General features: G+C 29.1%; 1 protein-coding gene across 1 annotated transcript; it reads right to left on the bottom strand.

The window, feature by feature from the left end:
• Window positions 1-2,103: 2,103 nt before the first annotated feature.
• On the bottom strand, window positions 2,104-5,390 carry LOC129972437 (adult-specific rigid cuticular protein 15.7-like). Its single transcript, XM_056086573.1, has 4 exons — window positions 5,342-5,390; window positions 3,914-4,015; window positions 3,229-3,813; window positions 2,104-2,485 (listed from the first exon to the last, which is right to left on the bottom strand). Exons 1-3 carry the CDS (start codon window positions 5,351-5,353, stop codon window positions 3,247-3,249), a joined length of 681 nt encoding a protein of 226 aa, XP_055942548.1. The 5' UTR covers window positions 5,354-5,390; the 3' UTR covers window positions 2,104-2,485; window positions 3,229-3,246.
• Between the last annotated feature and the right edge of the window lie 7,257 nt (window positions 5,391-12,647).

Genomic DNA, 12,647 nt, shown 5'->3' on the forward strand with positions numbered 1-12,647 from the left:
ATGCCTAGAAATGTGTGAAATAAGTATCGTTTCATGCATTGCCGGCTAGTTTTAGGCATTATATACAATGCCGAGGCACTCTATAGCTGCAACAGATGTAATTTACATCTGGTACAAACTTTCTGAGTGGATGGAATTTGTTATTTTTTTAGACCGTTATAAGGCTATAGAAAAAGATAAATACTTGCAGTACAAAAATATTGTCTAACGTTACATTTAATAATTCCAAATTAACACGAATTGTAAAAGCTTGAAGGAAAGTTTTATATTATGCAGTATTGTGTTTAGTAAGAACTTCTTTTTAGTGCAACGGTGTATAAGGTTTTTAATTCACTGATAAGAAATAATGAAATAGGATATTAAGCAAAACTAAAGCAAACAAATAAATAAAGAAAAAAAACTGACTAAAACTCGTTAATACATTTGAAACATATGTATTTTAGACTCTGTTTGGATTCTCTAATCCATACTCTCTAATTTCCTCGTAAATGTTCCATCTTTAAGTTCAGACCAAGCTTATCACTAAAAGTGTAATGTACAGATGAGATGAAGGATCACCAGCCTACAGCTGATATACTTTAAAGTGGATACATTTTAGAGATGCACATAATTTAGTGATAGTATTACGCAATGTTGATTAGAGATGTGCACAAATTAATGACAGTTTTACGCACTGATGATCAGAGATTATCAATTAATGACAGACAGGCAAAAATTATTGACAGTAACCAATGAAGATTACTAAGAATGTAACATTACTAAGACAAATTAACATCACTTTGAGAAACAATCTTAACAATTTTTAGTAATTTTGAAAATTTAACTATTTATTTATTTACTATTAATTTATTCAAATTATTTAATTAATTAATTATTTTAAGAAAATTTAATTAATAATTTAGATTTAAATTACCTCGCACCAGTAAGTCTGTACGGAAGTTTCGAGCAACCAATCCTTTCCCCCATTTTTACAGTGCCTTCCACAAATAAGCCTGTTTCATTTGAATTTTTAGAATATTTTACCTGATGTAGGCTGAGTTTATCGAAAACTGGTCAAATTAAATGATTTATTTTTGTAAACTTGGTAAAATAGAATCAAAGGGTGAGAAGGAGCTGCGCATCCTTGAAGTTTCAATGTCTACAATGTTTCAATTTTCCCTTTAATTGAAATTTTCATAAAATGAAGAATTCTATTATAAAAACTGAGCATGCTGCATTAAAAATCGCTAAAATAATCCTTTCATTGATACCTTTTTAATTCATGTTGGCTTTACATAAGGTGAAAAAAGGGATATTGACAATAAAATTCATCTACAAAATTTTTGAACATGATTATTTAAATGGAATTTTTTTTAATTGTTTGGTGTAATTAAGAAGTTTTGTAACAATAATTCAACCCTCTGGAAACTTATTAGAACCGTTTTTCCGGATATTTTCTTGTTGTTTGATCAATGCTAACAGTATTTAAATAGTAGGTCAATTGTTTCATGCTATGCTACTGTTAGCTTTGGAGAAATTCCTTATTTGAAGGAATTTTTTGGGGGGGGAGGGGATTCATTTTGCACTATTAATATTTCCTTCTTCTGAATACATCAAATTCAATGCAAAAAATAAGCATTTTATTTTTGACGTGAGTATTTGGAATCGAATTTACACTTAAAGTAAAATAATTTATAACATAATTATTTATAAAAAGATTAAAATGCATAGTAATTTTTAATACGAATAAATTGAAGAATACACAAAAATTTAAAATATGACATTGGATATGAAAATTTTAGGTTGATAGATTTAAAAAGAATTTTTTTTTGTTTAATTTTCACAATCCTTTTTCTTTTAAGTTGAAAAGTTTAATTTATAAGTGTAGTGAAGTTTAAAATAATCTACGATATTTTGAACCACAGCTTGGTACCAGAAATATTTACATTATTTCTTCTAATTTTTGTAATTACCTTATAACTTGGAATGCTAATTAAAATTTTTTTAAAAGAAATTACTAAAAAAAAATATTTTCGAATTTAACAGAATGTTTATATAAGTTAAAATAAGTAAAATAATTGAGGTCTACAAAAAGTGCGTTTGAAAGAAAACATTTATTTACACGCAAATTCCATGCAAACATAAAAATTAAATATATTTGAATCTTTTATCACAACTCACTAAGCATAACAGTAACAACAACATGCAGAAACATCGTGAGTACACAGGAAATGTACTATTTTTTTCTACAGATTGTTATTTTTCAAATATGACAAAATAAATAAATAAGATTTAGCTGCAGAAAGGACAGATGGACAGATGGTTCTCAAAAATCCCTTGTGTCTGGAAATAGAAAACACCTGAGCAAAAAGATGTTGCAGATGGAAGTTCGCGCACCAGTAGAGAATGCAGAGAAGTAGAGTGAATAGTTCGGATGAGAGCTTTTGACAACACTTCCTTGACTTGATTGTTCCTGATTGGACGCAGTTTTCATTGGCATTTGAATCTAAAAATAGGGAAATTTCATTTTAGTCTTATATTAAAGTTGCTAATGTACATACGTGAATTCTATCGCACGGATTATTATTAATTTTTAGAGCATATATCTGAAACAATTTAAAAGAAATTCTCGTATTTCGTGCTTACATATTCTCTACACATATTTCAGAAACATTTGAATACCTAATGGATTCACGAAATGGATTTTTTTTGTAACTTTGGAATTATTTTAAAATAAAAATCGCTCAAGATCTAAATTTCCAAGAATTAAAAGTAAAAATCAGACTTTTATTATGAATTGAATCATTTAATTTTTCTTCAAAAATTATATCCAGTGTTCTTTTTTAAACTTATATCTAAACATTGTTTCCAAATGACTGAGTCCAGAGCATAATAAATTATATTTTAATACATGACATTTCAATAAAAAGTCCTAAAATTTAATATATAGTATTGGAGCCCTTTTTAAAGACTCGCTGTAAAATAAAATAGAAAAGAAATATTTTTGTATATATATATATTTTTTTTGAAAAAGGCCCAAAAGAATTTCTAGAACATTAATCAAACTAGATAGAAATATTAAAGACATGAGAAAGTTTCAGCGTAATTTTAATTGCTATCAATATACTAAAATAATTACGATCACATACCAATTAAATGAAAGTTAATTTTGATAGTTTATGAAAAATGTTTAACATTGTGAAGTTTTTTTTTAATTATTAAATCTTGAAAGAAATTCTGCAAACTTACTGAACTTAGGCATACGGCTTAGTGGTGCAGACCATGTCCAAGTCCATAAGCTCCATGTCCGAGAACACCAGCGTGTCCAAGACCATAAGCTCCATGTCCAAGAACTCCAGCGTGTCCGAGACCGTAAGCTCCATGTCCGAGATCTGCAGCGTGTCCAAGACCATAAGCTCCATGTCCAAGAGCTGCAGCGTGTCCAAGACCATAAGCAGCTCCGTGTCTGAGAGCAGCTCCGTAAGCTACTGGGGCGGCGACAGCCAAAGGAGCAGCGTAAGAAGCGGCATGTCCAACAACAGCGGGTGCAGCTGGGGCTACGTGGTTGACGACTGGGGCGACGGGTCCGGCGTAGGGGCTGGCAATGAGGGCGGCTGCTGGGGCGCTGGCGGCGGTTCCGGGTTCGTTGGTCTTGACGGTGGCTCGGAATCCATGTCCGTCAGCGACGTAGTCAACTCGTCGGGCTCGTCCGTCGATATCAGCGAGAGTGTAGGATCCCTTCTTGTTTCCGTGGGCATCTCCTACTTCGGATCGGGAGTTGGTGGCACCCAATCCATCCTTGATGTCATAACCAAAAGCATAGTTGCCAAATGCCTAAATTATTAATAGCAGATTAGATATAGCTTTTAAGATAAGACAAAAATTGTAATAGAATAGTAGATTTTGGGATAGAAGTATTTTCATGTATACTTACGTCTTGGGTTTGTGCCCTGTTGCTAACTCCAGTGCTGACCAGATGTCCGTGTCCAAGCACGCTGGCGTGTACAGCTGCAAGAGCAGCGAAGAGGATGGCGATCTGAAATAATATATTATATTTTAGATTTGCTGGTTATTGACACTTTTTAAAGGATGTATTTTTATATGTTGGTTGATTTTTTAATTAGAATATTGATACTGGTTTTTTATAAGTTCGATCTTCATAAAGTTTTTGTAAAAAATATTAGCGGAATGCTTTTGATTTTGAAGGATACTTTAGATTTTTCTTAAGGGGAAATAAATTTAAAATGTTTTTTCCGTGCAGATTAGAGAATGCTTATTTCGTAGCTGCATGTGTGTTAAATTTCAGATGGCATACTATGGTCATATAAAATTTGGTTTTCTATTAAAAAAATGATGGCGTCATAAAATTTTATAATTACAGTGGGAATTCGATGATCCGAAGCTGCAGGATAAATTAAACAAAATTGGTTTGTGGAATATTTCGCCATACCTAAACAAAATGACACAAAATTTCTTTCAAATTAGCTGGGAGAAATAATCATTTTGGTTTATTGAAGTTCGGTTCACCGAGTTTCCATTGTGCTTGAAAATAGTAAAATGAAAGCCCAGAATACTTTGTTCGAATTATTAGGTGAGAAATGTAAAGTGACATGCCTTTGAGAAAAGCAGAATGGTTCGGAAAAGAATAATTCCAGTAAAAATCATTAAATTTAAGAAATATTTGTTTTACAAAATTAAGTATAGATATACGTCATCCATTACTTTTAACTTAAACTTTACTTAGAGACCATAACAGGTCAAATATTCCTGATTTATTTAATATAGTTTTTTTTTATTTAAACCGATACTTTAATTCCTTGAGAGGAAGTAATAGTTTAAGAAGGCACACGGAAAATCCTGAATGACCAAAACGCAGCATTAGCAACACTGCCGAGAATTCTGGTTGAGTCCTAAGGGCCATCACCGGCCACAGTACAACCCTTCAATAAGGAAGTACGTCTCGTCATCGGTGTGAGGAGCCAGATCTCCACTTTTTCGTGTATTAATAAGTGTGGATACACCAAAACCACTTCCACCATACCGGAAACTTCTCATCCTAAATTACAAAGTGCCCCCTCCCCGCCCTCTGTGGGACAAGTATCTTTGCAACGCTATTTTCGGACAAAAAGAATTCCTAACATTTAACTTAAAATTTCCATCAGTGCTTTAAAACACTATCTAAAGAATTCTTTTTTCACACTTCAAAAATTCTGCTTATAACTTTTAGAACTATTCAATAGTTGAAATAAATAATTCACAGTAAATTCATGAATTTCATGAAAATGAAATATACTACACATGGTTTAAAACAAAATTAGTTAATTTGATAAAGCTAAGACAGAGATAGCGAAATAAATCTTACCTTAGCAATCATGTTGATTGGGAGATTTAGTTGTACTCAAGAAACTGAGAGAAACTGTGATGACTTGAAAAGGGAATTCCGCTTTATATATATTTCCTTCTCAAGGACACCACCATCTCATTCCGTGGCATACCAGTTTAAAAAATTAAGCATTTCGTCGAAAGTATTTCGCTCGACCGCACCCAAGGAAAATCTCAATCGCACATAATTCATTTCAACTCTCGCTTTTGAAAACCCTTTCTCACGAATATGAAAGATCGTTAGCTTATCACTTTGAAACTGAACGACAAATTTTGTTTTTGCTTCACTACAAGGTTCTGCCTGATACAGTTATTGTTTTATCTTCTTTATGACGAGGTAACGAAATCCAAATAAAAAAAAAGTAAAATATAAACGCGATTGAAATGCGATCATATGAGGAAGTAGGTGGGTATGATTTTTCTTTAGGAGGAGCATTTAAGGTGATAACTTAACCTTCGCCTGGATTTACATGTTGATTTGTAACGATTTCGAATCAAAATATTACCAGTTTATTTTTAATCTTTTTTTCTGTAAATATGCAATGTATATGATTTAAATAGACAATCTCGCTATTTTTCTTTGAAATATTTCGGAAAGCTTTAGGCGAAAAGGAATGCTAATATGTTTGCTTATAATATTCATAATGTCCTACATTAATCGGCATATTTACCTTGAAGCTAATAAATTGCAAAAATATAATCGTTTCTCTAAATCGAAATATGGAATAAGTAGTATTTAAGATTTTCTTGACTATTTAAATTCTCACCGGAGGTTTTTCCTTAGCCTTATTTTTCTTGTTGCATTTTTTTTTCCTTAATAGGTGCTGTCAAAGATAATTTAATTTTTTATGCTGGTATTCGTGGAATACACAGTAATAATTTTTAAGTCAAAACGAACCTACTATAATATTTCTTAAATTATCTTTATTATTAGTATTTCACAAATTTTTGGACGTGCAATTTTCCTTCAAATCTATAACATTTAAAATATTTAAAATGTTTTAAAATTATTTTTTACTAAAATAATGTTTAAAGGATTTTCTGTTTATAATTACTTCGTATGCTTTATTAAGCTATATTTCTTAACTATCATTAGTTTCTTAAATTAAATACTTCTTAACATTAAAAGTTTCTTTACATTTATTAAAATATTAATATATAAATTTATTTTTAAATTCAATAATTATTTATCTATTATTAATTTTTTTCTTTTTATTATTAAGATGTTAATTTTATTTCCTGTTAATCTAGAAAGATTTGAAAGCTATCCTTAAAGACGAATATCGACTTTATCTCTATATAAATCTGTAGTTTTTTTCATGTGTTGAATTTTGTCATAAAATAAGCATCAAAAGCAGAGAAAACACCAGCCTGCAAAAAAAAAAAATGTTGTTTGTAAAATTTTAATTGATTTATATCAGCAATGATGATGTCATTCCAAAATGCAAACTAAATTTTATGTAACACGTAAGGGATTTTTTACAAATGACGATGAAAAAATTAACAAAATGCAGTATAATGCATACAGTTGCAACTGTAGTTACTATTAACTAAACACAATAATGCTGTTCATTTACAATATTATGATAACTTTTGTGTTTTTCTTGAAGTCAAGAAGCTTCTTTTTCGAGTTTTTCGTTTATGGTCCACATCACTGTCTCTTTTTAAAGACCAACAGTAATCGGCCATCATGTTAACATCCCACCGTCCTTGATATCTGCGTTCCATCTCCTTTATATCCTGGCGGAATCTTTCACCTTGCTCGTCACTCATTTTTCCTAAATTGTCTGGGAAGTATTCCAAATGTGATTGAAGGAAGTGAATTTTAATGCTCATATTGCACCCCAAAAGATGATAAGTACGTAATAACTCAGTTACAAGTTCTTTGTAATTTTCTTTTCTCTCATTTCCCAAAAAACCTTCTACGACATCTTTAAAGGCAACCCAAGCCTGCTTCTCTCTATTTGTCATACATTGTTCAAAATCGGAATCTTTAACTAATTTCTTTATTTGTGTTCCATCAAATACACCTTCTTTAATTTTAGCGCTAGACAATTTTGGGAACTTCGATATAAGATATCCAAAACATTTTCCACCTTTATCTAAAGCTTGCACAAACTGCTTTTTGAGTCCCAATTTTATGTGAAGTGGGGGCAATAAAATATTTTGTGGATCTATTAAATATTCATTTAAAATACTCTTCTTACCAGGAATCCATTCTTGTCTCTTCGGCCATATCATTTTTATCCAATGACTTTCTCTGTCCCTGCTATCCCATTCACAAATAAAGCACGGAAATTTAGTAAATCCACTTTGTTGCCCAAGAAGCAGACCTATAACCTTTAAGTCACCACATATTGCCCACTTGTGTTCAGTGTATTTTATTTTAGTGAGAAGCATCTCCATTGTTTCATATGTTTCTTTCATGAAAACGGAATGTGCAACTAGAACTGATGCAAGTTTAGATTCGTTATGCAATAAAACTGCTTTTAGACTCCTCTTTGAGGAATCTATAAATAGTCACCAATCATTCGGATTATAAGGAATATTATCTTCTAATTCGTGTAACAAACCAGGTATGTCAGCACAATAAACCAAGAAATCAGATTTGAAAAATGATAAAAATTGCTTTTCTCGATTCCTGTACCAACTAAACGGCGTATGTGTCGTTAATAAATTTTTCTGTTTTAACCGAGAGCCTGATAATTCTGCATTTTCTTTAGTTAAACCTAAATCACGAATTAAGTCATTTAATTCGGCTTTATTAAATTTTTCAGGTACATTTTTCACGGTGAAATCCAACTGCCATCAATGTTTTGAATTTTAAAATAAAAGTTTTTTTTAAATACAATTATAAGTATTTATTCAATATAAATGTATTATTTAATTTCAATGAAGTAAGAGGTTTTCAGAATTTATTTAAACAAATAAACATACATACTTTATTAATTTATCCTATCCAAATCGCAAAAAATCTGTGTATTTTTACTTATTTAAAAAATTTACTTTTAAAAAAAACTGTACGTGATACGTAAAAACTGATATTATTTTTGAAATAAGCAGGCGAAAATACATAAAAAACAACTATTACTTTTAAAACAAGAAATTGTTGCAGGCTGGTGTTATTGTCTATTTTTCAAAATCCAAAAGTTAATTAAAACTTCATTAAAGTGATAAGAGTTTTCATATATATATTTCGGGAGATTTACAATAAAATTATTGTTTCAAAATTACAGCATTATTTCATGAAACTCTATCAAAATTAGCCCTTTAGAATAATGCCCATTTATTAACGACTTTATAGTAACTTATTTTTCATATTATTCTAAATACTTAACTTTTTATTTTTCATAATAATTATTTTAACTTTTGATAATGTGTTATGTTTTCCTATTTGAATTTGTTGGTTTACCAATAATTTATTTTTGTTGTTTGATGTTTTATTTTATGAATACATTTTTACTAATTTTTATTCCGTACTCAGATTTTTGTGAATATGTATTTAAAAAATATTAATATTTTAGTTCTATTATGGGCTTGCTGCCATTTTTATAGGTGTGCTCACTTTCTCGCAATTTGGTATTATACACTATTTATAATGGCTTTCTCAATTCAATCTCATTGAATGAAATGGTTTACATATCATTTGAAAAGCCACACTTTTCTTTTTTTTTCTTTACCCCCTTTCTTTCTTCTTTATTTTTTTTTCCATTTCGTTTCCTTCTTTTCTTTTCTTTTATTTTTTTCACCCTCAAATGTCTTTTTTTTTTTTTTACTTTTCACTTTTCAAGCATTAACTCGCCAAAGAAGTGAATTTAAAATGAAATATGAGATAAAGATAACCATATATGAGAATCTAAAACATTTCTATCTTAGAAAATAGAGATGTCTGATATTATTGGTGAATATATCCCTAGCTTAGTACAAAACGTATTTAATATTGAGTTTAATCAAGTTTTGCGCAGCAAAATATGATTCTTTTGAAGTTCGATGCGCTTTATACCCATATAAAGATCCTTCCTCTATATACCCATATAGAGGAAGATGTTTTCCCTTCTTTTTTTTAATTACAGATAATTGATTTTTTTATAAGTTCCCAATATTTATAAGAGCAAAGTGCAATATCACAATTTGTTATTGTCGGAATATTAGTATAATTTTAGCGTAAAATATATTTTCAAAAAAGAGTTTTTTGAATAGAAAATGGATACAATTAGGGATTGCAATACCGGTAGATACCGAATATCGGTATTTTACGCCATTTGTACAATTTTGTAATACCGGTATTCGCAAGTTTAAATACCGTTTCTTTCGGTATTTACTAGAAATTTTTAATATCGACTCCACTATATGTTCAGGGATCGCGAACATAGCAAAATAGTATACGTTTTTGTTTTTATGTCTCCCTAATGGGCGAAATTAATTATCTAATTAATGGCTGAATTAAATGCTTAGATCTAAATTAACGAAACATGTATTATCCTTTAAAGAAGATATTGTATCCATAAAGACTGATGGAACAACAGTTATGAAAAAAGTTGGAAAGTTGATTGGTGCAAATCAGCAATTGTGCTATGCTCATGGAATTCAATTAGGAGTAATAGATGTATTATACCACAAAAATAAAGAACAGAAGAATCCAAATATTGTGGATAAAGAGACTTCGGATTCCAACTTTGATGAGAGTAAGAGTGAGAGTGATATTGACAATGAAGATAGTGACAATGTAATTGTTGAAGAAGATATTTCTAATGAGGACGAAATATTTCCCATCAAGAATTGTTTCCTATAATTTATAAAGTTCAAAAAATTATTAACGTATTTAAACGTTCCCCTATAAAAAAGTGACATATTACTAAAATATATACTAACTGAAAATAAAACAGAGTATATGTTAATATTATATTCTAAAACACGTTAATCCTAATGATGGAACGATTTTTGAAATTGAGAAATTCAATCCAAAAAGCAATAATCGATTTAAACCTGTAAATTAATTTTTCAGATAGTGAATTCGATTTAATATCCAGAACTGTATCAGCTCTACTTCCAATAAAATTGACTATTGAGGCATTATGTCGGAGAGATTCTAATTTATTAACAGCTAATGTAACAATAAATTTCATGTTGCAGTCACTGAAAGAACAGCACACATCACTATCTGAAGAATTATATATTACATTGAAAAATCTCACAAAAGAAAGGCATACCGAAATAGAAAATGTCTTATGATATTTGCATAATTATAATGATTTTGAAAATTAAAATAAAAAAGAAGAAAAGAAAATAACCAATCTAAATTTGATTAAGTTTATAGCAGATTTTCTTAAAATTTTTTACCCCAAAACCTATCCACATTCAGAAGAATTCAGTTCAGTTATCGAAGATTATGATGACATAAATGTCGATCGTGAAAAGGAATTGTCTCTTGAACAAAAATTAGAATGAGCGATAAATAAAAAAATGTCAACGAACCAAAATATAATACAGAAATTAGCTATAACCAAAACCATCCGACGAGGAATCGATTTATTTGAAGATGAGGGATTTAGAGGTAAATACTTGGAAAAAGTATATCGCACATTGCTAAAGGTACCACCCACTAGCGTAGATGCTGAAAGAGCGTTTTCGACAGCTGGTCATTTTTGCACAAAATTACTTTTCAGGCTTAATGACAGTACAATTGATGCATTATGTTTTTTAAGATCATATTTCAAAAATGTGTAATAGTACCACAGACTGAATAATGATATTTACACTTTTTTTGTGATTTAAATAAATATGTTGCTCCTTTACTTTTTTGTGATTCTTTATATACTGTTATAATTTATAAGTTACAAATTATTTTTTGTGATATTTACACTCACTAATAATACTGGCAAATAAAATAAAGAAACTCCTGTGTTTTCTTTCTTTTTCTAAAATTTCTAATACCGGTATTAAATCCCGTATCTCGGTACTAAGATCTAAAAAATACCGAATACCGGTATTGAAATTTTGGTCCGATATTGCAATCCCTAGATACAATAGTCAATTTTTGAAAATATTGTAAATATGATGTTTAAATTTGTAAGCAGATTTAAATATAATATTTATAAAAGATTTTAATTCCATGCATGTTTTGTCTAGAATTTGAATAATCACTTTTCTTGAATAAAGTATTTGTCTTAAATTTATATAATATTTTAAGTGCTCATATAACTTCTTGAAAATATAATTCAAGTCAAAATCATGTTAGTTTAACCCATTAGTTATTGCATTTAAAAAAAATTTGTTCATGATTTTGAAACTAGGCTCATTCATATACAACAAAGTTTTTTTATTATATATTTTCTGCTTGACTTTTAATGTTAAATTGCAATAAAATACGCGAAAAATTTTCCGTAATCTTGTGAATTTCAAAATATACAACTTTATGAATTTTGTGCAACAAATCTATATACCTAGTTCATGGAAAAAAACTGTGCAACCCAGTTAAGTGGAACAAACGCCCATTTAAGTGGAGCAAATATCTTAATTGCTTGTTTTTATTATTTAGTGTTATAGAAAATATAAAAACAAGTGTGTATCCAAATTATCTTGATATAAATAGATAATTTCATTTAAAATATAAATATAACTCAATTTTCACTCAAATAAATATGAAATATTATGATCCACAATTAATCGCTTAGAGGCAAGAAAAATTGGATTTAGTTTGCAGGTAAAAGTTCAAGAAAAAGAAAAAGGACATTGGCTTCAGCGTAATGGCTGGAGAAATTCATTTTGCTTTATAAGTACTTTTTCATTCTGAATATTTCAAATTAAATGCAAAAGATAAACATTTATTTTTTACATAAGTATTTGAGATCGAATTTACACTTATTTACAACATCATTTTTTCTTCCATTTTAAAGATTAAAATGCATAATATTTTTTAATACGAATAAATTAAATGATATTCAAAATAATTTAAAATACGAATTTGAATATGAAAATTTAGGTTGATAGATTTAAAAAGAAATATTTTAATTACTTTTTATAACTCTTTTTTTTAAATTGAAGAGTTTTGTTCAAAAATATTTAAATTTTACCAAAATCTACCATACACTCAAATGTAGCTGGGTGACAAGAATATTTACAATATTATACACCATTTCATCTAATTTTTGTAATTATATTATGAATTGAAATGTTAACTGAACATTTTTGAAATAAATTACTAAAAAACTATTTTAGAATTTAATAGAATGATCGTAAACGTTGGAAGAACAAAAATAACTGAGGTCTACAAAAAGTGCGTTTGA

The sequence above is a fragment of the Argiope bruennichi genome, chromosome 6 (genome assembly GCF_947563725.1).
Source record: "Argiope bruennichi chromosome 6, qqArgBrue1.1, whole genome shotgun sequence".
NCBI lineage: Eukaryota > Metazoa > Arthropoda > Arachnida > Araneae > Araneidae > Argiope > Argiope bruennichi.